At 37.2% G+C, this 22870-nt stretch overlaps 1 protein-coding gene across 1 annotated transcript in view; it reads right to left on the reverse strand.

Moving 5' to 3' along the window:
• Positions 1–22870, reverse strand: part of CEP126 (centrosomal protein 126) — a gene marked incomplete at both ends in the record, with an annotated part of 103866 nt that overhangs the window by 58502 nt on the left and 22494 nt on the right. The window contains 2 exons of the mRNA XM_082660336.1: positions 1552–1663; positions 8768–8913. Of these exons, the coding sequence (XP_082516462.1) occupies positions 1552–1663; positions 8768–8913 (258 nt within the window). The remainder of the gene's footprint in view (positions 1–1551; positions 1664–8767; positions 8914–22870) is intronic.

Here is a 22870-nt window from a genome sequence, read left to right on the forward strand (position 1 = left end):
TTTATTTTACTGATTCCCTAGAAGCCATTTGATCTCTGTAAACTGCTTTTTTCCCCATGAAAGTCTGTATTTCCTTAGTTCTACCTTCTCTCACTATATAGTCCTGTATCAATCATTCTGTTCCTATCTGTAGGCTTCTCTTTTTTTCACTTCCTTAAATGTTACTGTTCTTTCGTGTTCTAACCTAGTTCTGTTGTCATAGTATATGATCTCCACAGGTGATCTCATCCATTGTTTTGGCTTCAAATGTCTTAAGCCTAGATCTTTCTCTTGAGCTCTAGACCCATATAATTTCAATTACACATATTGAAATAGCCTCCTGTTTTGTCCTCTTTCAATCAGTTATCAACACTTGTTCACAATAGATTGGAAAGATATGTTAAAAAAGAAAAGTTGATCTTATCTCCCATCTGCTCAAATCCTTAACTTCTCCTAAATGCTCAGGATAAAGTTTATATTCCTTAGCATGTAGGTCATTTACCTCTCCAATCTCACATCTAGTGAGCTATTGGTATTCTGCATTCTATTATTCAGCCATCTCTGACTCCTAGAACACATCATTCCTTCTGTTACTCTTGGCCTTTCCACATGCTCATCCCTCTGTCTGGAATACCAACTATCCACTTGTTTCATGATTAACTCCTATTTTCTTCAAAGTTTTGCTGAAGAGTTTTTTATTCCATGAAGTCTTTCTTGAACTATAATAAAGACTGAATGAATTTAATCGTTCTTAGATCTGATCAAGGGAACTATTTGCCACAGGTATTCTAAAAATGGAAGTACTTTAGTAAATAACATTATAAACAGGTAAAATATTAACATAAATTACATATGAATTGTAGACATCATTACATAAATTAATATTAAATATTATTATCATTACCCATTTGGTACTGTTCTATACTTTTTGAAGCATTATTTTACTTCTCTCCTAGATTATACTCTTGGGATTATATTTTTGAATATTACACTTCTCCATATCCCCTTCTCAATGCCTGATATAATGCTATGTACATAGTAGGTTCAAGAAACATTTATAATAAATAAATGGAAAATACAGGATGTCAGAGGGTACTCTCTGGTTGGTTGGTCCATCCTATTGCTTCAAGATAATTCATTTAAACTAACCTGGAGAGGAACCAGGAGGGACTGTAGCTTTTTAAAGATATCCAGGAAAGATTTTCAGTGAGGAAAAACCCATTTCTACCATAAAGTTACTCCTCTTACCTAAATTTATATCATTACAACTCAAATTTTTTTTTTCTCTCAGTAAAACCAATATCAATATTTTTAAATGGGTTTTATGATAATTCCCATAGAAAAGTACTAACATAGGCAGCATTGTAATACCAAAGACAACAAATTAAAATTCCTTACTCTTGAAGCAGCTTATATTGTACTCTACCTCAATTCAATGTGTGAAAATAAAATAGTAAACTCTAAAACAGAGGTAAGGAGTAACTGATGAAAAGGCCTACAAACTCAGCAACTAGAGAACTATTTAATTATTATATATTAGTAAATTACACATGATAATCATAAATTACTTACCTCCAGCCTATTATTGGTCTGTGGGAAGAGGGAAGGTTTACCTCTGATTTTAAGTTGGATTCCTGAATTTGTTTGAGGGCCTCTTCTAATGGAGGAACTGGTTTTTGAAAAACTAAGGGGATAATAAAGGTCAAATAGTACAGAAGCACTTCATCTTCAACACTCTCTTTATATATAACTTAATTGGTCAATGATAAAATACTACCTTAAAATTTTTGTAAAAAATATTTTTTAGAATAGTGTAAATATTTTAAATGTAGACACCCAATTCCCCAATAAGAAACAGTTACCTCAAAATTATCATCACCAATTTTAAGAATATTTATTTGGAAAAATGAAACATTGAGAAATGTCCAGCCTTTTTAGTGTGGCATGCAAACTCCATGATATCTGATTTCATAGTTCCATAAACTTCTGACAAAATTTATAAATATTCTTATGAAGAAAAGGGGAAGATATAAAAACACCATTTAACATTTATTGAGCATTTACTGTTAAAGACATTATTTTTAAGCACTGTATAAGTATTAACTAATTTAATTCTTACTAAGGCCTTTGAGGCAGATGCTATTTGAATCTCCATTTTGCATCTGAGGAAACTGAAGCATAGAGAAGCTAAGTAACTTGTTCAAGGTCATACATTATATGGACACTCCTCCACATACCACTCTGCACAACCTCTAATCCAACCCTAGATCCCATAAGTATCCACTTTCCCAAGAATTTCCATTGTGCACTTTGGTACACACCTTCTTGTTTCAGTTGAAACATAGCTTCTTTTTAAAGGATATTGCTTTTCCTTCAGCCCTCTTATGGGGAGGCACAAATAACTAAAAATAACTCAACGTCTGAAGGTAGAATAGGTGACTTTCTAGCTCTCCAATGACACTACCAAACTGTTTCCTCCTTTCTTCTTTAAAAAACCCATGTCCTCAGACTTTTCCACTATTATAGTGTTTGTTATTTACCTTAAAATGTTTAAGCAAAACCAGTATATTTTTATGAATGGGTTAGTTCAAACTTGAACTCTAGAGTCAAGGGGTGATTGCATAAAATACCAGTGAAAAATGCACAGTTACAAGATGGTTTGCTGGATATTCTAATCATAAAGGGCCAATCCTCTTGAGGCAGAAACTATCAAGCTTTAGATTTTGATTGTTTTTCTAATTAGCATAATCAATGTCTCAAATGGTTCCTTATTGGAAAAACTAATGGCCAGTTGTACAGCCTGATGAATGTTAAAAATGGATTTTCTTTGTTGAAATTTAAGATACTTAAGTGGACTTTCCTAAAATATTTTAATCACTCTCTACCCTTGCATGAACAGAGAATAAGAATCTAGGGAGGTCTATACCCTATACCCTTACAGATGGTATTGAGGTTTGATCTCTGATTAGTCTTGGCTCCAGCTGTTAAACAGGAATATTTCTGATGGTCCAATACCAGAAGGCACGTAAATTTTGTCTCTGGAATGTGACTGTGTAAGTCTGAGTGAACCTTTCATATAAAGTGTAGTCAAAGCACCTAAAAGGACACAGAACTGGGACTTTATTGAGCTTAGCGAACAAGTAGTACCAATCGTTTTTTGTCTGCTTTGCTAAAAAATGTTTAGTTGTGCTAGACTATAGTCTGAGACTTTGCTTTTATTAACACTCACCACTTACTGTCTATCAAAGAGAACTTAAAAACTACCTTTAAAACTAAGGTAGTTTTACAAACAGTTTACAAACACTCATTACTCTTTCTTGTTGCTGTTGTCTAATGACCTTCTAGTCACTACCTCATACTCACTGATGAAAATTTAAGTTTACATTTTTTGTGTACTTATGGTGTATTCGGGCTTTATTATTTCATTTAAACCACTAGGCTCCTCCTTCCAGTTCTTTTGCTCTAATATTCTAACTCCAACATTCTCTGACTCCAAAAATTTTCTGACCTCATCGGAACTCCCAATCCCTTTTTCGAAGCAAGGGGAAGCATCAGCTATCATGCACATAGGGTGAACCTTTGGTTTAACTCTCATAATCTGGGAATAAACTAAACCAATAGACAATTAAATAAACAGTTATTTATCATAGCTTTGTTATTGCTCTTCACTCATGGCATTACATTTTCTTAAAATTTTAATCTAATATTTTGTACAGGTAATATATTCATGTTCAGAAATCAAAAAAATAAAATACACATTTGGAAGTCTTGCTCTTATTGGTCATTTGTGTATTCTATCACTGTTTATGCGAATACAAACATACATAAGTATATATTCTATTTTAAAAAGTTGAAGTATAGTTCATTTACAACACTATATTAGTTTCAGGTGTACAACACAGATATTCAATATTTTTATAGATTATACTCCATTTAACATTATTAAAAAATAATGGCTATATTTCCCTGTGCTGTACAGTATATCCTTGCTGCTTGTCTATTTTATACATAGTAGTTTGTGTCTTTTAACCCAGCAGTCCCCAACCTTTTTGGCACCAGGGACTGGTTTTGTGGAAGACAATTTTTCCACAGATGGGGTTGGGGGGTATGGTTCAGGCAGTAATGTGAGTGATGGGGAGCAATGAGGAGTGGCAGATGAAGCTTCACTCACTTGCCCACTGCTCACCTCCTCCTGTGCGGCCCTGTTCCTAACAGGCTACAGACCAGTAGTGGTCCACGGTCCAGGGGTTGGGGACCCCTGTTTTAACCCATACCCCTATTTGTTCCACCCTTTCACCCTCCACACTGGTAACCACTAGTTTGTTCTTTGTATCTGTAAGGTTATTTCTGTTTTTAAATATACATTCATTTGTTTTCTTTTTTTGATTTTGCATAAGTGATAACAGAGCTTGTCTTTCTCTGACTTATTGCAATAAGGATAATACTCTATAGGGCCATCCACATTGTTGCAAATGGCAGAATTTCATTCTTTTTTGCGGCTAATATTCCATTGTATATATTTTCCCTAATTCAGTTAGAATTCTTATTACTATTGCTTTGAGTTCTTTACCTGGTAAATTATTTCTGTTTCATTATTTGTTTTTTTCTCTTGCTCTTTCAATGGAGACAAATTCTTCTGTCTTCTCATTTTGCTTAACAGTCTCTGTCTCTATGAAATTAGGTGAAACAGCTACCTATTGCTGTCTTGAAGGGGTGTCCTTATGTGGGAGCATCCCTATACAGCCTGTGTGTCCAGTGGTTTTGGTGGGAGGGCTGGATTTGACATGAACACAAGTCATGTATTTCCTCAGGGTGTGCTGGCAGCTATCACTTTGGAAGGACGTGGGGCTGAAGAAGGGGGTGGGGGAGGGCCAGAGCCAGGAGTGAGCTGGGGCTTCCTCTCTGCTCAGGGACTGTCACCGCCTTATTGGGGCCAGGGTCGGGTCCCAAGTTGCTGGAGCAGAAGCCCAGAAGGGTTGGGTCTGAGCTAGCTCTGTTCCATTTAAGTGTGAGCTTCCCCTCTCCCAGCACCAGCACTCTTGCCCCTGACGTAACCAGTGCTGAAACAAGAGGGGCCAGTGTGAGCTCTTGGTGTGTGACCAGGTGCAGGCTGCAACAGTTTGGCCACATACAGAGTTTGGGCTGCTTTTGATGTGCTGCCTGTGCAAGTGTCCATAATGGCTGCCCTCACCCAAAGGATACCACTTTGGTTCTGAATTGCCTCTGTGTCTCATGGCTGAGCTGTTTCTTTGGTTGTGGCAGCCCTAGTTCCAGTGTGGAGCTGTGACATGAAGTAAGCAGGGATTGAGCATTCACTTGGCTCAGGCTGCGGTGTGCTCCAGAGCAGTTTCAGGAAACCAGTCAGCCACCTGCGCAGTTTCAATATGCCTCTCTGCCCTCTTTTGGGAGTAAGCAAGTGTGCGTGTACTCCCCCCAAACTCGAGTACAGGCTTCCCACAGCCCTCCTGTTAGTCCCACCAGCCCTCCAACCAGCCTAGGGGCTCATCTTCCCTGTGTTGGAGCCCAGGACTGGGGCGCCCAATATGTGGCTGGAACAGAATCACTCACTCCCCAGGGAGGATTTCTGCCTGTGTAATCTCCCTTTTCCTCTGAGTACCCTTCCTGGAGCACAGGTCCCAACCTGATCGCTTCTCTTTCTTTCCTACCCTATTCCATGTGGATCTTTCTTTCAGCCTTGGCTGCACAGGAGTCTTTCTACCAGTTTCCAGTGAGAACTGTTTCACATGTAGATGTATTTTTGATGTGTTTGTTGGGGGAGGTGAGTTCTATGTCCTCCTACTCCACCATCTTGATCTCCTCCCTTAATATATATTCTAATTTCCCTCTTGTCTTACACAGAAGGTAGAATATTATGTATACTGATATGAATCTATGCAATTTGGGGGGCTTCATTAAGAAAAAATACTGCAAAACTACTAATATAAAATTAGATGTAGAGGCCATGACAGTGAAACTGAAACCTTATTGGCTTTATGGTAAATCTATCTCCGCTGGAGTTTGTTCCATATAAGTCCATAAAGAATTTCCCAGTTTTTTAATAGCTGCATTATATTCCATTGAGTGAATGTGTACGTCATTTGTTTTTACTAAAACTCCTCACTTTCTGTACGTAGGCCCTTGGGTAGTCAGCACCCCCTCTGGGGCAAATGATACTCATGAGTGGTGAGTACTCTGAGGCATTTAATACAACTGACCACATCCGCTTTCTTAAAACTACCTTTTCTTTTGCCTCTTATAACAATTTTCTTTTTTTGCTTTTGTTTCCCATTCTACTTTCTTGATAACTACTTTTCAAAATCCATTTTTAGTTTTCATTTCTCTACTTATAATAAATGCTACTGTGCACTAAGGTTCTATTTTAGGCCCTATCTTCAGTCTGCATCTATATCCAATATTTACCTTACCTTTCCACGTGGCTTCCTTTACCAACTATATATCTATTCATCAGTGACTCTTAAATGTAATTTCTATTCCATATCTTTTTCTTAAGTTTCAGATACATATTTCTAGTTGTTGATTTGATTTCCCTATTTGCATGAGTCATGGGAAGCTCAAAATCAATGCATTTAAAACTTAATAATCTTTATCTCTAACCTGATTCTTCTTCTTTACTTGCAACCTTGATTAATATCATCATCCACCAAAATAATTGATTCATTAACCAAGTCCTTACCAAGTGCTAAAAATTTGTGAGGCTATGCGCTAGTTCCTAGGGGCACTGTTCTCCTAGTCTTTCTTCCCGCCATCTTGATAAATTAGTAACTGAATCTATTGATTATATCTCTTGAACATATTACCTCCTGTCTCTATATCCAGTGCAGTGCTTTAATTTAGCAGCTTAACACTTCTTGCCACAAATACTGAAATAGTCTACTACTAGTCTACCTACTTTAATATGTCTCTACTTCAATTCACCTTCCATGTTGTATGGATAATTATCTTTCCAACAAATCTAATTTTAGCACAGACTCTTAGTTTCCTACCTAATATCCATTTTCCCTTTGTTCCTTGGTGACACACCCTATATTGTTAGGGGTGGCAATACAGCCACATTAAAAAAAAAAACAACTATATTTTCCAGTCTCCCTTGCAGATGGAGTTGCCAATTAGATATAAGCAGATAGATGGGGGCTTCTATGAAAACAATTTAAAGGGAGCTCAGAGGTATACCCTTCTGTCCTTTCCATTTCTTCCTTCTTCCTGTCTACAACACTGACATTATGTCTGGAGCTTCAGCTGCTACCATATGAACATGAGGGTAAAGCTATGTAAATCACATACTGAGGGCAGCTGAGCTGAGAGACAGAAGGAGTCTGTGTTCCCAGTGACTTTGCATAATCATCAAACCAGCTCCTGACTGCCGAACTGAGGACTTCATATTACACTAGAGAAAAATAAACCCCTATGATGTTTAAGATATTATTATTTTTAGCAGTGTTACTAGCTGCCCTTACTTTCAGTAAGATCTTTTATTGACCCAGTTAACTGGCTTCTTTCCAGTTAAAAAACTTTAAGTGGACTGCATATTGGATAAAGACAAAATTCCTAGCATGGGATACAAAGTTCTTAGAGAATTGTTCCAACTCATTTTTCTAGCCTTATATCCATTTTTTTCCCCATCCTATGCTTTGGATACACTTTGTATTTGCAATGTATAATTTACTTGTAAAAGCTGTTCCTTACGTCTGGGATGTTTTTAAATTGTCTCTTTGCTTGGCAAAATGCTTATTCTTTAAGATTCAAAATTTTCCAGGGATGATATCCCTCATATCCCTGTATAAGTTTAGTGTTCTTTCCTCTGTGCTCTCATAGTACTTTACACATTCTGCTACCATAGCAATTATATTTATTGACATTAATTGTTTATATCACTCTCATCTCCAAAATAAACTGTGAGGTCTTTAATGGTAGAGTACAATTAGATTTCTCTGTATCTCAGCATCTCAGCTTAGCCCAGGGCTGTGTACAATGGAGCACAACATATGTTTCCTGAATACATAAAGGTTCTGCTTCTCCTATTTTTTTGAAGCTTTGACATTTTGTTGCTAATTCTGTGTTACTATGTAAGGCATAAAAAAATATAGATGTGATATTGAAGAATCAAACATAATCATTTAAAAATTCTGAATTGGTTTCAGTCTTAGATTGTTGGATTATGTCACTCTGTACTTTTGTTTTATTTTGCCAGTCTCTCAAATATGAATTTGAGCAAAAATGTGGACAAAATGAATCTGACATTAATTTACTAAACCTAACGACTTCTCTGCTGGTCCAGTGGTTAAGACTTCATGCTTCCACTGCAGGGGGCACGGGCTTGATCCCTGGTCAGGGAATTAAGATTCCACATGCCGTGTGGTGCAGCCAAAAAAAAAAAAAAAAAAAGAAAGGATATGTGTATATATATATATATATGTATATATATACAAATTTACTAAACCTAAATGCTAAATTTTCTTTTTATGTTAAGCTATTTATTAAATCAGTTTTAAAAAGACAAAACACTGTAAGCCAGTATTAAGTAGAATCAAACTTGTGTGCTTTCCAAATTTACAAATAGAGCCAACAAAATATTAATTCTCCAAATTAAACCTATATCAAATTGCAATTTTTCATTTCATTTCACTTTAGTCCTGTTATTCAAAAGGCATAGTAGCCTTTTTAGTCTGAATTTCCACTTTGTTTCTTAATTTATTTTATTGTCTACTCAAGCTGAATGTGATTATAACTTTCATTTTTTGTTTTTATATTGTTCTAGAAATTAAGGCACCTGTTCTCTTCCGCTGTGAAAGAGGAATATGGGCCCGCTGGAATTTTTCAGTAACTTCTTCAAACTTTTTTTTTCGTTGTTGAAGTATTTGTTCTCTGATTTGGTGTTCTCTTTCTTCTTGTTGTTTTCGTTTCTCTTCAAAAGCTCTGTATTTAAAACACAAGGTAGACAACAGAACTGACAATAAGTTTATAAAATCACAACACAGAAAATAGTTCCAAAACAATACATTTATTATATGAGTGTTTTCATATTTCAAAAGTTTAATTACTTAGAAAAAACAAGTTTTAAATAAAAAAAGGCCCTTTGCTAAGAATTTAAATACCTTTGCAAATAGTAATTTCAGAACCTTATCTAGGTCTTTTGCAACTAAGAGAAGGCCTTTAATGAAGCTCTTTCTAATTTTGGGCAGGCCTGCACACACGTCCCCCTTCCACTTCCCAAGCCCTGCTGTGGAAAAAGTCTTTTCTAAAAAGCTACACTATTTTCTATAATGTGAAGAACTAACTCATTGGTAAAAAAATCAGTCTTGCAAATTATGGAGTAACCAGGAAAATATTGTATATTTCTCTTTTTCTTTTAGCCAAAAGTTCAAAATTGGCAGTCATGTTGAGTCTGAACTGTGCTAAAAATCTGGACAATTTACATAAAAATCTTGATTCTCGACTTCTCTTGAAAATATGAAAGATTTGGCAACCCTGGACTCTTATTCACACATGGTTATAAACACCTGCCCATAATTCTTACCATCTCTATTTTTCTTAACCTTCCTGTTTCATTTATTTCTGATTGTCCCTAGGCATTTGAGTTTATATTCAAAGAATTAATTTCAAAGAATTAATTATGTTCATAAGAATGTGTGTGTTTGAGTGATTCAATAATTATCTTCTGGATAATGAGAAAAATGAAGAAGCAAGTTTACAACTCACTGGTAGAGAAACCTCCAAGTACCTCTTTGGAATACATGGGGTTGGGAGGTGGTTGGTAAGAACTCTTTAAATTTTTCAGTGCCATAGGTTACTATTAACCATCCTTCCAAAGACCTCCACTGGCTGGAGCATTATTCTAGTTTAATAACTCAGATTTTAGGAACTATAATTCTGGGCAGTAGGGCCATAGATCTTCAAGTGGTTCAATCTCTGTGGTAGGTATGAGGTAGTGGTGTGGTGCCACAGGTGGGAGAGGATATTTTTACTTCTCAAAACAATATCCTTCAAGAATTACCCCAGAATCCATCAGTGGGTACTTGAACCGGCCCTGCTGTCCCAGGAGTGCACGGAAACCTTTCACTACTAGGAAATCCACCAGTGGCTTCCAGGACCAGCCAGGTGTCCTGGGAGTGTGTGGATAACGCCTCCCACTAGGAAATTTGCTAGTGGGTGCCAGGACTTTCCATGGTGTCCCAGGAGGGTGCAGATAGTTCCCTGCACTAGGAAATTCACCCAGAGGAGGGGCTGAAACCACAGCTGAGCCCCAGGGGCTATGTGACTAAGAAATAAGAGCTTAAATCTCTCCTCGTGGCTGCACAAACTGTGGACTTACACCTCGGTTGACAGCTTCCTAAATTCAGTGTCTGCGAAACATCTGAAAGGACAAGTGCTCTTGCATCTGGGATGGGTTTGGCTTTACCAGCTGTGGGCTCTGTGGGCATGTACATGTGGGAGTAGGGCCAGACCGAGTTTGAGCTGCCTCCATAGTCCCCACAGTGGGTCCAGGTGCATGATTACTGCAGTACTGGGACCTAACCTCAGTAGACCTGCACTGGTGGCTGGGTGAAAAGAATGTCCGAGAGTTACCAGGGCCAATTACCAGCATACCCACAGTTAAGGTGGGACTGAGAGCAGTGCCAACAACAGATACTTTCTGACCCCACACAGTGGGTGAAAGGGGACACAACAGAGCATATACACAGGTGAACAGCTCTAAAGGAGGAAAACTCAGTGGCTTCTCTCCTAGTGGGAATGCTCCAATTCTTCCTACCTTGCACCATAGATCAGAATCACAGTGAAGAAACAGATCTGGGGGCCTCTACTCCAACAACTAGGGAGCAGACTCCACCCCTGACAGGGCAGTGACAACCACAGAGCAAAGGGGAGCCCCTGCTCAATATCTAGGGCAATATCTGATCACCACAACACAAATCAAAGCCCCTATCAAGGGGATAACAGCACAAGCCTCTGGACCAACCTCTCCCAACAGGGGGCAGACACCAGAAACAAGAGGAACTACAACACTGTAGCCTGCAGAAAGGAGACCACAAACACAGAAAGTTAGACAAAATGAGATGACAGAAAAATAAGTTACAGATGAAGGAGCAAGGTAAAAATAGACAAGACCAAATAAATGAAGAGGAAATAGGCAATCTACCTGAAAAAGAATTCAGAGTAATGATAGTAAAGATGATGCAAGATCTAAGAAATAGAATACAAGCATAAATCGAGAAAAGACAAGAAATGTTTAACAAGGACCTAGAAGAACTAAAGAACAAATAAACAGAGATGAACAATACAATAACTTAAATGAAACGTACACTAGAAGGAATCAATAGCAGAATAACTGACACAGAAGAATGGATACATGTGCTGGAATATAGAATGGTGGAAATAACTGCCACAGAACAAAATAAAGAAAAAAGAATGAAAAGAAATGAGGGCAGTCTCAGAACTTCTGGGGCAACATTAAACGTGGCAATATTTGAATTATAGGGGTCCTTGAAGAAGAAGAAAAAGAGAAAGGGTCTGAGAAAATATGTGAAGAGATTATAGTCCAAAACTTTCTTAACATGGGAAAAGAAAGAGTCACCCAGGTCCAGGAAGCCCAGAGAGTCCCATACAGGATAAATCCAAGGAGGAACACACCAAGACACATATTAATCAAACTAACAAAAACTAAACACAAAGAAAAAATATTAAAAGCAGCAAGGGAAATGGAACAAATAACACACAGGGTAATCCCCATAAGGTTAACAGCTGATCTTTCAGCAGACACTCTGCAGGCCAGAAGGCAGTGGCAGGATATATTTAAAGTGATGAAAGGGAAAAACCTACAACCAAGATTAGTCTACCCGGCAAGGATCTCATTCAGATTCTACAGAGACATCAAAAGCTTTACAGACAAGCAAACGTTAAGAGAATTCAGCATGACAAAACCAGCTTTACAATAAATGCTAATGGAACTTCTCTAGGCAAGGAACACAAGAGAAGGAAAAGACCTACAAAAACACACTCAAAACAATTAAGAAAATGGGAATAGGAACACACACATTGATAATTACCTTAAATGTAAATGGATTAAATGCTCCAACCAAAAGACACAGACTGGCTGAATGGATACAAAAACTGGACCCATATATATGCTGTCTACAAGAGACCCACTTCAGACCTAGGGACACATACAGACTGAAACTGAGGGGTTGGAAAAAGATATTCTATGCAAATGGAAATCAAAAGAAAGCTGGAGTAGCAATACTCACATCAGATAAAATAGACCTTAAAATAAAGACTGTTGCAAGAGACTAGGAAGGACACTACATAATGATCAAGGGATCAATCCAAGAAGAAAACATAACAATTGTAAATATATATGCACTCAACATAGGTGCTCCACAATATATAAGGCAAATGTAACAGCCATAAAAGGGGAAATTGACAGTAACATAATAATAGTGGGGGACTTTAACACCCCACTTACAGCAATGGACAGATCATTCAGACAGAAAATTAATAAGGAAACACAAGCCTTAAATGACACATTAGACCAGGTAGACTTAATTGATATTTATAGGACATTCCATCCAAAAGCAACAGAATACACTTTCTTCTCAAATGTACATAGAAATTCTTCAGGATGGATCATATGGTCAGTCAAAAATAAAGCCTCGGTAAATTTAAGAAAACTGAAATCATATCAAGCGTCTTTTCCAACCACAACGCTATAGACTAGAAATCAATTATAGAAAATACACCATAAAAAATACAAACACTTGGAGGCTAAACAATATGTTACTAAATAAACAATGGCTCACTGAAGAAATCAAAGAGAAAATTTTAAAAAGTACCTGGAGACAAATGACAATGAAAATATGACAATCCAAAACCTACGGGACTCAGCAAAAGTAGTTCTAAGAGGGAAATTTATACCAATACAATCCCAGCTCAAGAAACAAGAAAAATCTCAAATAAACAACTTAACCTTACACCTAAATCAATTAGAGAAAGAACAAACAGAACCCAAAGTTAGCAGAACAAAAGAAATCATAAAGATCAGACTAGAAATAAATGAAATAGAGGTGAAGAAAATAGAAAAGATCAATAAAACTAAAGCTGGTTCTTTGAAAAGATAAACAAAATTGATAAACCTTTAGCCAGACTCATCAAGAAAAAAAGGGAGTGGAATCAAATCAAGAAAACTAGAAATGAAAAAGAAGTTACAACTGACACCACAGAAATACAAAGGATCATAAGAGACTACTACAAGCAACTACATGGCGAAACATGGTCAACCTGGAACAAATGGACAACTTCTTAGAAAGGTACAACCTTCCAAGACTGAACCAGGAAGAAACAGAAAATATGAACAGACAAATCACAAGTAATGAAATTGAAACTATGATAAAAAATCTTCCAACAATCAAAAGTCCAGGACCAGATAGCTTCACAGGCGAATTCGATCAAATGTTTAGAGAAGAGCTAACACCTATTCTTCTAAAACTCTTCCAAAAATTTGCAGAGGAAGAAAAACTCCCAAACTCATTCTATGAGGTCCCCATCACCCTGATACCAAAACCAGACAGATTGGAAGAATCAATATTGTGAAAATGACTATACTACCCAAAGCAATCTACAGATTCAATGCAATCCCTATCTAATTACCAATGGCATTTTTCACAGAATTAGAACAAAAAATTTTATAATTTGTATGAAAACACAGAATACCCCTAATAGCCAAAGTAATCTTGAGAAAGAAAAACAGAGCTGGAGGAATCTGGCTCCTTGACTTCACACTATACTACAAAGCTACAGCCACCAAAACAGTATGATACTGGTTCAAAAACAGAAATATAGATCAGTGGAACAGGATAGAAACCCTAGAGGTAAACCCACACACTTATGGTCACCTAATCTATGACAAAGGAGGGAAGAATATACAATGGAGAAAAGACAGTCTCTTCAATAAGTGGTGCTGGGAAAACTGGACAACTACATGTAAAAGAATGAAATTAGAACACTCCCTAACACCATACACAAAAATAAACTCCAAATGGATTAAAGACCTAAATGTAAGGCCAGATACCATAAAACTCTTAGAGGAAAACATAGGCAGAACACTTTCTGACATAAATCACAGCAAGATATTTTGACCCACTTCTTATAGAGTAATGAAAATAAAAACAAAAATAAACAAATGGAACCTAATTAAACTTAAAAGCTTTTGCATGACAAAGGAAACCACAAACAAAACGAAAAAACAACCCTCAGAATGGGAGAAAATATTTGCAAATGAAGCAACTGACAAGGGATTAATCTCCAAAATATACTAACAGCTCATGCAGCTCAATTAAAAAAAAAAAACAATCAAAAAATAGGCGGAAGATCTAACTAGACATTTCTCCAAAGAAGACATACAGATGGTTAATAAACACATGAAAAGATGCTCAACATCACTAATTATTAGAGAAACGCAGGTCAAAACTACAATGAGGTATCACCTCACACTGGTCAGAATGGTCATCATCAAAAAGCCTACAAATAACAAATGCTGGAGAGGGTGTGGAGAAAAGGGAACCCTCCTACATTGTTGGTGGGAATGTAAATTGGTACAGCTATTATGAACAGTATGGCAGTTCCTTAAAAAACTAAAAATAGAGCTACCATATGATCCTGCAATCCCACTCTGGGGCATATGTCCAGAGAAAACATGATTTGAAAAGTTATATGCACCCCAATGTTCATTGCAGCACTATTTACAATAGCCAAGACATGGAAGCAAGCTAAATGTTCATCAACAGAGGAATGGATAAAGAAGATGTGGTGCAAATATACAATGGAATATTACTCAGCCATAAAAAGAATGAAATAATGCCATTTGCAGCAGCATGGACGGACCTAGAGATTATCATACTAAGTGAAGTAAGCCAGACAGATAAAGACAAATATCATACATATCACTTATATGTGGAATCTTCAAAAATGGTACAAATGAACTTATTTACAAAACAGAAACAGACTCACAGACTTAGTAAACAAACTTATGTTTACTAAAGGGGAAAGGTGCAGGGGAGGGATAAATTAGGAGTTTGGGTTTAACACAAACACTACTATATATAAGACAGATAATCAACAAGGACCTACTGCATAACTCAGGGAACTCTATTCAACATTCTGTAACATCTGCTATGGGAAAAGAATCTGAAAAAGAATGGATATATGTTTATAATGGATTCACTTTGCTGTAGACCTGAATCTATCACATCATTGTAGATAAACTATACTCTAATATAAAAGTTAAATTAAAAAAATTTCTATATTAAACATATATTACTTGCATGATTTAAAAAAATCTTAAAGGTAGTTACAGAAAAAAGACACATTACATATAGGGGAGCAACAATATGAATGACAGCTAATTCTCAGTGAGAAACATGAAGGTCAGAAGGCAAGAGAGTGGCATTTTTATAGTGCTAAAAGAAAATAGCTCTTAACTCAGAATTGTGTATTCAGTGCAACTCTCTTTCAAAAATGAAAGCAAACTAAAGTTATCTTCAGATAAACAAAAGCTGAGAGTGTTTGTTGCCAGATGTCCTCCACTACAAGAAATGCCAAAGGAAGTTCTTCAGGCTAAAGGGAAATTACACCAGATGGAAACATGGATCTCCATAAAGGAATGAAGAACACTGGAAAAATAAATTTGTGGGTAAATGGAAAACAGTATGTTAATTCTCTCTTCTCTAACTGTTAAAAAGACTACTGAGGGTTTAATACAAAAAAATACAACATTGTATTTTGGGTTTATAACATGTAAAGATGTAAAAGAAATGACAATAATAGCACAAACGATGCCAGAGTTGGGGTGGGGTAGACAGAATTATAATGTTAAAAGATCCTCATATTTTATGTGAAATGATCCAATATTAACTCTAAATAGTTAAGAATGGATTTTTTAATTCCTAGAGGTGCCACTGAATAAAGGAAAATTGAAAAAAAATTTTTTTTACTAAGCCAAAGTAAGACAGGGAAGGAGGAAAAGACAAACAGTAGAAAAAATACAGAATTAATAGAAAACGAAGTTAAATGATAGACCTAAATCAAACCATTTCAATAATTATTAAATGGAAATGGATGAAACACTCCATTTAAAAGGCAGAGTCTTGGTTTTGGGAGATAATTCTCTATGAATATTTCATGTTTCCACACAGTCCGGGTCCTCTGTGTGAAGGCATTTACAGCCCAGTTCAAAATGTTTGTATAAGGAGACATTCCAGGATAGTAAAGCTTAGAGAGGTTTCTCTTCCTGGAGACAACCTGGGGTAGTAAAGATAGAGATCTCTCCTTGCTTACATTCCAGAGTAAAGATAGGATGCCTCTCTCTCCCTCTCTGGAGGGGAGGATGGGCAGTAGCCATGCATAAGATCAGTTTCCCAATTCTGTGGTTCCGACTCTGTAATGAACCCCACTGCATGTATAACTGCTGTCTGGCCTTCAGTACACTGCCCTTTGGGGACTGGGGGTTGGGGAATTGACACAAGATATTGCTTTGGCTACTGCTTTTCCTGTGGAAACTCTTTGTCTTTGAATTAGGGGATTTATGTTTATGATATGAAGAAATTGTATCCAGAATACATTAAAAAACTTACAAGAAGAAAATGACAACCCAATTAAAAAATGAACAAAATATTAGAAGAGAAACTTCACAAAAACCATACAGGAATGGCTAGTCAAGGAATTGCAAAATATAACCATTTAAAACCTATTATATGGCTAAAATGAAACAGATTGGATTGGAAGGTTATAAAAGCCACTGGGGCTCATGTACATTGCTGGTGGGTGTGTAAATGGTTAGCCCTTTTGTAAAACTGTTTCACAGCTTCATATATGGATAAACACACACATACCCTAAGACCCAGCAATTCTACTTTTAGGTATTTATTGGGAGAAATGAAACACACGTCCACAAAAAAATTTTCTTAATTATTGATTCTTTCATGTGAATTATCTTTCAGTCAGCAGCTTTATTAATAGTCATAAATTGAAAAAACATAATGTCCATCAATAGGAAAATGGATAAACAAATTATGGTATTTTCTTACAATGTAATGTCACTCAGCAATAAAAAAGAATGAACTACTGATATATGTAATGACATGGATGACTCTCAACATTAAGAAAAAGAAGCCAGAAACAAAAGTGCAAAAACAGGCAAAACGAATTCTGATGACAGAAATCAGAGCAGTGGTTGTTATAAAGGTAGAAATTAACTACAAGGGATTTGAGGGTATATGCAAGGGAATGATAATGACAGATCATGGAGTGAGAAGCTCAGTTTGAATAAAAGTGCAGATATGAGGCATGGAGTGAACAGAGAATGGGTGATAGGATAAGTGGACTGGGGTGTAGTCTTAGAATTGCTGAATTCAGAGTACTAGGAGGAGGTGATATGGAAAGATAGGAGGTATAGATTAGAGACTGAGATGCTTGAAATTTAGGTTTTGGAGGTGGAGGAGTAATTGGTAATAGCTGAGGTGAGGTGCCATTGACTGGGTGAAGTTCAAGAAAATAACAGGTCACCAGGTTGGATGGGTGGTCTAGGCAAATATTAAAATTACAAAGAACAATCACTGTAATAGTGGTAGGGAGACAAAAAGAGCCAGGTGCTAAAACTTTCAAGGGATGACATAGAGGATCTATAAGTGGCTACAATCAGAGAGGAAGTGGTGAGCAACATAGTTTGATGGGATTTGCTTCAGAAGAACTGGGGAATTTTAAAGAAAAGAGAGAGAAATTATTAGAAGTGATAATGAGTAGCAATAATGATTCCTTATACCTCATCCTCAACAATTTTTATATTGTTCCACAGTGGCCCTGTTCTCTGGGATAAAACATATATAGATAGTAATAATAATTTCACACAGCCCTTTCTTGGACCATAGGAAATAAAGCCTGTGATAGACTGAATCAAATTAAACCAGAGATGGAATGTGATCAAAAAGCAGACGTTTCCACTCCTAAACTAACAGGCCCAATAATAAAAAGTTTTGATAAGCAATTGTAGTGATGATTACTGTAGTTCCTTCGTTATTCAGTTAATGACTAGTTACTGATTTTCTTTTATGCTAATAAGTGCCAGGCACTGTCGTAAGTGCTGTGGGAATAGAAGGATCTGGTGATAAAAATGAGAAAGACAGCTTCTCTACCATTGTAGAATGCAGAGTTGGAAGAGTATGTTGCTGCATCCCATTAACCCTGGGATTAGCCTTTTTCACAGAAGAAACATGGTCTGTCTTGGCAACAGAAAAACATTTTTTTTGATAAATAAAAAGTATATATATTAAAGGTTTACAACATATTTTGATATATATGTATACATTATGAAATGATTACAACAAGCAAAATAATTAACATATCGATCACCTCTCATAGTTACTTCTTTTGTGTGTGTGGTGAGATCACTTGAGCTCTACTCTCTTAGCAAATTTCCAATATATAATACATTATTACTAACTACAGTCACTGTGCATTAGATTTCCAGAACTTACTCATCTTATAAATGAAAGTCTGTATCCTTTAATCAATCTCTTTCCTTTTAGCCCACACCCTCCCACCAGCCTCCATAAACCACAATTCCACTCTGTTACTATGAAGTCAACTTTTTTTTTTAGAGTCTACATATAAGTGAAAGATCAGGTAATACTTGTCTTTCTGTGTCTGGCTTATTTCACTTAGTATAATGTCCTCCAGATTCATTCATGTTGTTGCAAATGACAGGATTTCCTTTTTTTTTAAGGCTGAGTAATATTCCATGGTATATATATTCCACATTTTCTTTATCCATTCATCCATTAACAGACTTTTAGATTGTGTATTGTGAATAATGTGCCTTACAAACATTAAAAGGGTCTATTTAACATGTACAATTTGCCTCATGAAAGATGTAGACCACCTTGGCTCAAAGCGAGACACCTCATAAAATGATGGCCATATACTAAACTGTTTGTTCTGGTTTCCTGGGAATTTACAGCTATGACATATAATTTTCTTCTGTTGGAAATATTCTTAAGAAGAGAACAAATAACCACCATTGCAATAACTTTCTTTAACAATAGAACCCAAGCTGTAGTAATTAAGAGTAACTGAGGGGGAGACCTTCAAGATGGTGGAAGAGTAAGACGTGGAGATGACCTTCCTCTCCAGAAATACATCAGAAATACATCTACATTTGGAACAACTCCTACAGAACACCTACTGAATGCTGGCAGAAGACCTCAGACTTCCCAAAAGGCAAGAAACTCCCCACATACCTGGGTAGGGAAAAAGAAAAAAGAAAAAACAGAGACAAAAGAATAGGTACAGGACCTGCACTTCTGGGAGGGAGCTGTGAAGGAGGAAATGTTTCCACACACTAGGAAGGCCCTTCACTGGTGGAGACGGCATGTGGTCGGGGGGAAGCTTCAGAACCATGGAGGACAGCGCAGCAACAGGGGTGCAGATGGCAAAGCACAGAGATTCCCGCACAGAGAATCAATGCTGACCAGCACTCACCAGCCCGAGAGGCTTGTCTACTCACCCACCGGGACTGGAGGGGGTTGGGAGCTAAGGCTCTGGCTTCAGAGTTCAGATCCCGGGGACAGGACTGGGGTTGGCTGTGTGAACACAGCCTGAAGGGGGCTAGTGTGCCACAGCTAGCTGGAGGGAGTCCAGGAAAAAGTCTGGAACTGCCTAAGAGGCAAGAGACCATTGTTTTGGGGTGTGCAAGGAGAGGGGATTCAGAGCACCTCCTAAATGAGCTCCAGAGATGGGTGCAAGCTGTGGCTATCAGCACAGACACCAGAGATGGGCATGAAATGCTAAGGCTGCTGCTGCAGCCACCAAGAAGCCTGTGTGCAAGCACAGGTCACTATCCACAACTCCCCTCCCGGGAGCCTGGCAAACCCACCACTGCCAGGGTCCCATGAACCAAGGACAACTTTGCCGGGAGAACACACAGCACACCTCAGGCTGTTGCAACATCACGCCAGCCTCTGCCACCGCAGGCTTGCCCTGCATTCTGTACCCCTCCCTCTCCCTGGCCTGAGTGAGCCAGAGCCCCCTAATAAGATGCTCCTTTAACCCCATCCTGTCTGAGGGAAGAACACATGCCCCCAGGCGACCTACATGCAGTGGCAGGGCCAAATGCAAAGCTGAACCCCAGGAGCTGTGTGAACAAAGAAGAGAAAGGAAAATTTCTCTCAGCAGCCTCAGGAGCAGTGGATTAAATGTCAACAATCAACTTGATGTACCCTGCATCTCCGGAATACCTGAATAGACAACAAATCATCCAAAAATTGAGGTGTTGGACTTTGGGAGCAACAGTAGACTTGGGGTTTGCTTTCTGTATCTAATTTGTTTCTGGTTTTATGTTTATCTCAGTTTAGTATTTACAGTTTATTATCATTGGTAGATTTGTTTATTGATTTGGTTGCTCTTTTCCTTTTTTTAAAAATATATACATATATATATTTTTCCTTTTTCTCTTTTTGTGAGTGTGTATGTGTATGCTTCTTTGTGTGATTTTGTCTGTATAGCTTTGCCTTTACAATTTGTCCCAAGGTTCTGTCTGTCTTTTATTAAATTACTTTTAAATATTTAAAAATTTTTAATATATTTTTAAAATTTTAATAACTTTATTTTGTTGTCTTTTTTTCTTTCTTTGTTTGTTTCTCCCATTTCTTCTGAGCCATGTGGTTGACAGGGTCTTGGTGCTCTGGCTGGGTGTCAGGCCTATGCCTCTGAGGTGGGAGAGCCAAGTTCAGGACATTGGTCCACCAGAGACCTCCCACTTCCCCATAATATCAAGTGGCAAAAGAAGCTCTCCCAGAGATCTCCATCTCAAGGCTAAGACCCAGCTTACACAACCCAATGAAACAACCTTACCCACTGGGGGCAGACACCAAAAACAACGGAACTACAAACTTTCAGCCTGAGAAAAGGAGACCCCAAACACAATAAGTTAAGCAAAATAAGAAGACAGAGAAACACACAGCAGATGAAGGAGCAAGGTAGAAACCCACTAGACCAAACAAAGGAAGAGGAAATAGGCGGTCTACCTGAAAAAGAATTCAGAGTAATGATAGTAAAGCTGATCCAAAATCTTGGAAATAGAATGGAGAAAATACAAGAAACGTTTAACAAGGACCTAGAAGAACTAAAGAGTAAACAAACAATGATGAACAACAAAATAAATTGAAATTAAAAATTCTCTACAAGGAACCAATAGCACAATAACTGAGGCAGAAGAACAGATAAGTGACCAGGAAGATAAAATTGTGGAAATAACTACCAGAGAGCAGGATAAAGATAAAAGAATGAAAAGAATTGAGGACAGTCTCAGAGACCTCTGGGACAACATTAAATGCAGCAACATTCAAATTATAGGGTTCCCAGAAGAAGAAGACAAAAAGAAAGGGACTGAGAAATATTTGAAAAGATTATAGTTGAAAACTCCACTAATAAGGGAGAAGAAATAGTCAATCAAGTCCAGGAATCCCAGAGAGTCCCATAGAGGATAAATCCAAGAAGAAACATGCCAAGACACATATTAATCAAAACATCAAAAATTAAATACAAAGAAAAAGTATTAAAAGCAGCAAGGGACAAACAACAAATAACATACAAGGGAATCCCCATCAGGCTAACAGCTGATATTTCAGCAGAAACTCTGCAAGCCAGAAAGGAGTGGCAGGACATATTTAAAGGGATGAAAAGGAAAAACCTACAATCAAGATTACTCTACCTGGCAAGGATGTCTTTCAGATTCGATGGAGAAATCAAAACCTATACAGACAAGCAAGCTATGAGAATTCAGCACCACAAAACCAGCTTTACCACAAATTCTAAAGGAACTTCTCTAGGCAGGAAACTCAGGAGTAGGAAAATACCTACAATAACAAAACCCCCATAAATTAATAAAATAGTAATAGGAACATACATATTGATAATTACCTTAAATGTAAATGGATTAAATACTCCAGCAAAAAGACATAGACTGGCTGAATGGGTACAAAGACAAGACCCTTATATATGCTGTCTACAAGAGTCCCACTTCAGAGCTAGGGACACATACAGACTGAAAGTGAGGGGATGGAAAAAGATATTACATGCAAATGGAAATCAAAAGAAAGCTGGAGTAGCAATTCTGATATCAGACAAAAATAGACTTTAAAATAAAGACTATTACAAGAGACAAAGAAGGACACTACATAATGATCAAGGGATCAATCAAAGAAGAAGATATAACAAGTGTAAATATTTATGCACTCAACATAGGAGCACCTCAATACATAAGGCAAATGCTAACACCCATAAAAGGGGAAATTGACAGTAACACAATCATAGTAGGGGACTTTAACACTGCACTTTCACCAATGGACAGATCATCCAAAATGAAAATAAATAAGGAAACACAAACTTTAAATGATACATTAAACAAGATGGATGTAATTGATATTTATAGGACATACCATCCCAAAACAACAGAATACACTTTCTTCTCAAGTGCCTATGGAACATTCTCCAGGTCAGATCATATCCTGGGTCACAAATCAAGCCTTGGTAAATTTAAGAAAATTGAAATCATATCAAGTGTCTTTTCTGACCACCACACTATGAGACTAGATATCAGTTACAGGAAAAAATCTGTAAAAAATACAAACACATGGAGGCTAAACAATACACTATTAAGTAACCAAGAGATCACTGAAGAAACCAAAGGGGTGATCAAAAAATACCTAGAAACAAATGACAATGAAAACATGACAACCCAAAAACCCATGGGATGCAGCAAAAGCAGTTCTAAGATGGAAGTTTAGAGCAATACAATCCTACCTGAAGAAATCAGAAACATCTCAAATAA

Source organism: Grampus griseus (genome assembly GCF_964374135.1).
Source record: "Grampus griseus genome assembly, chromosome: 8".
Taxonomy (NCBI): Eukaryota; Metazoa; Chordata; class Mammalia; order Artiodactyla; family Delphinidae; genus Grampus; species Grampus griseus.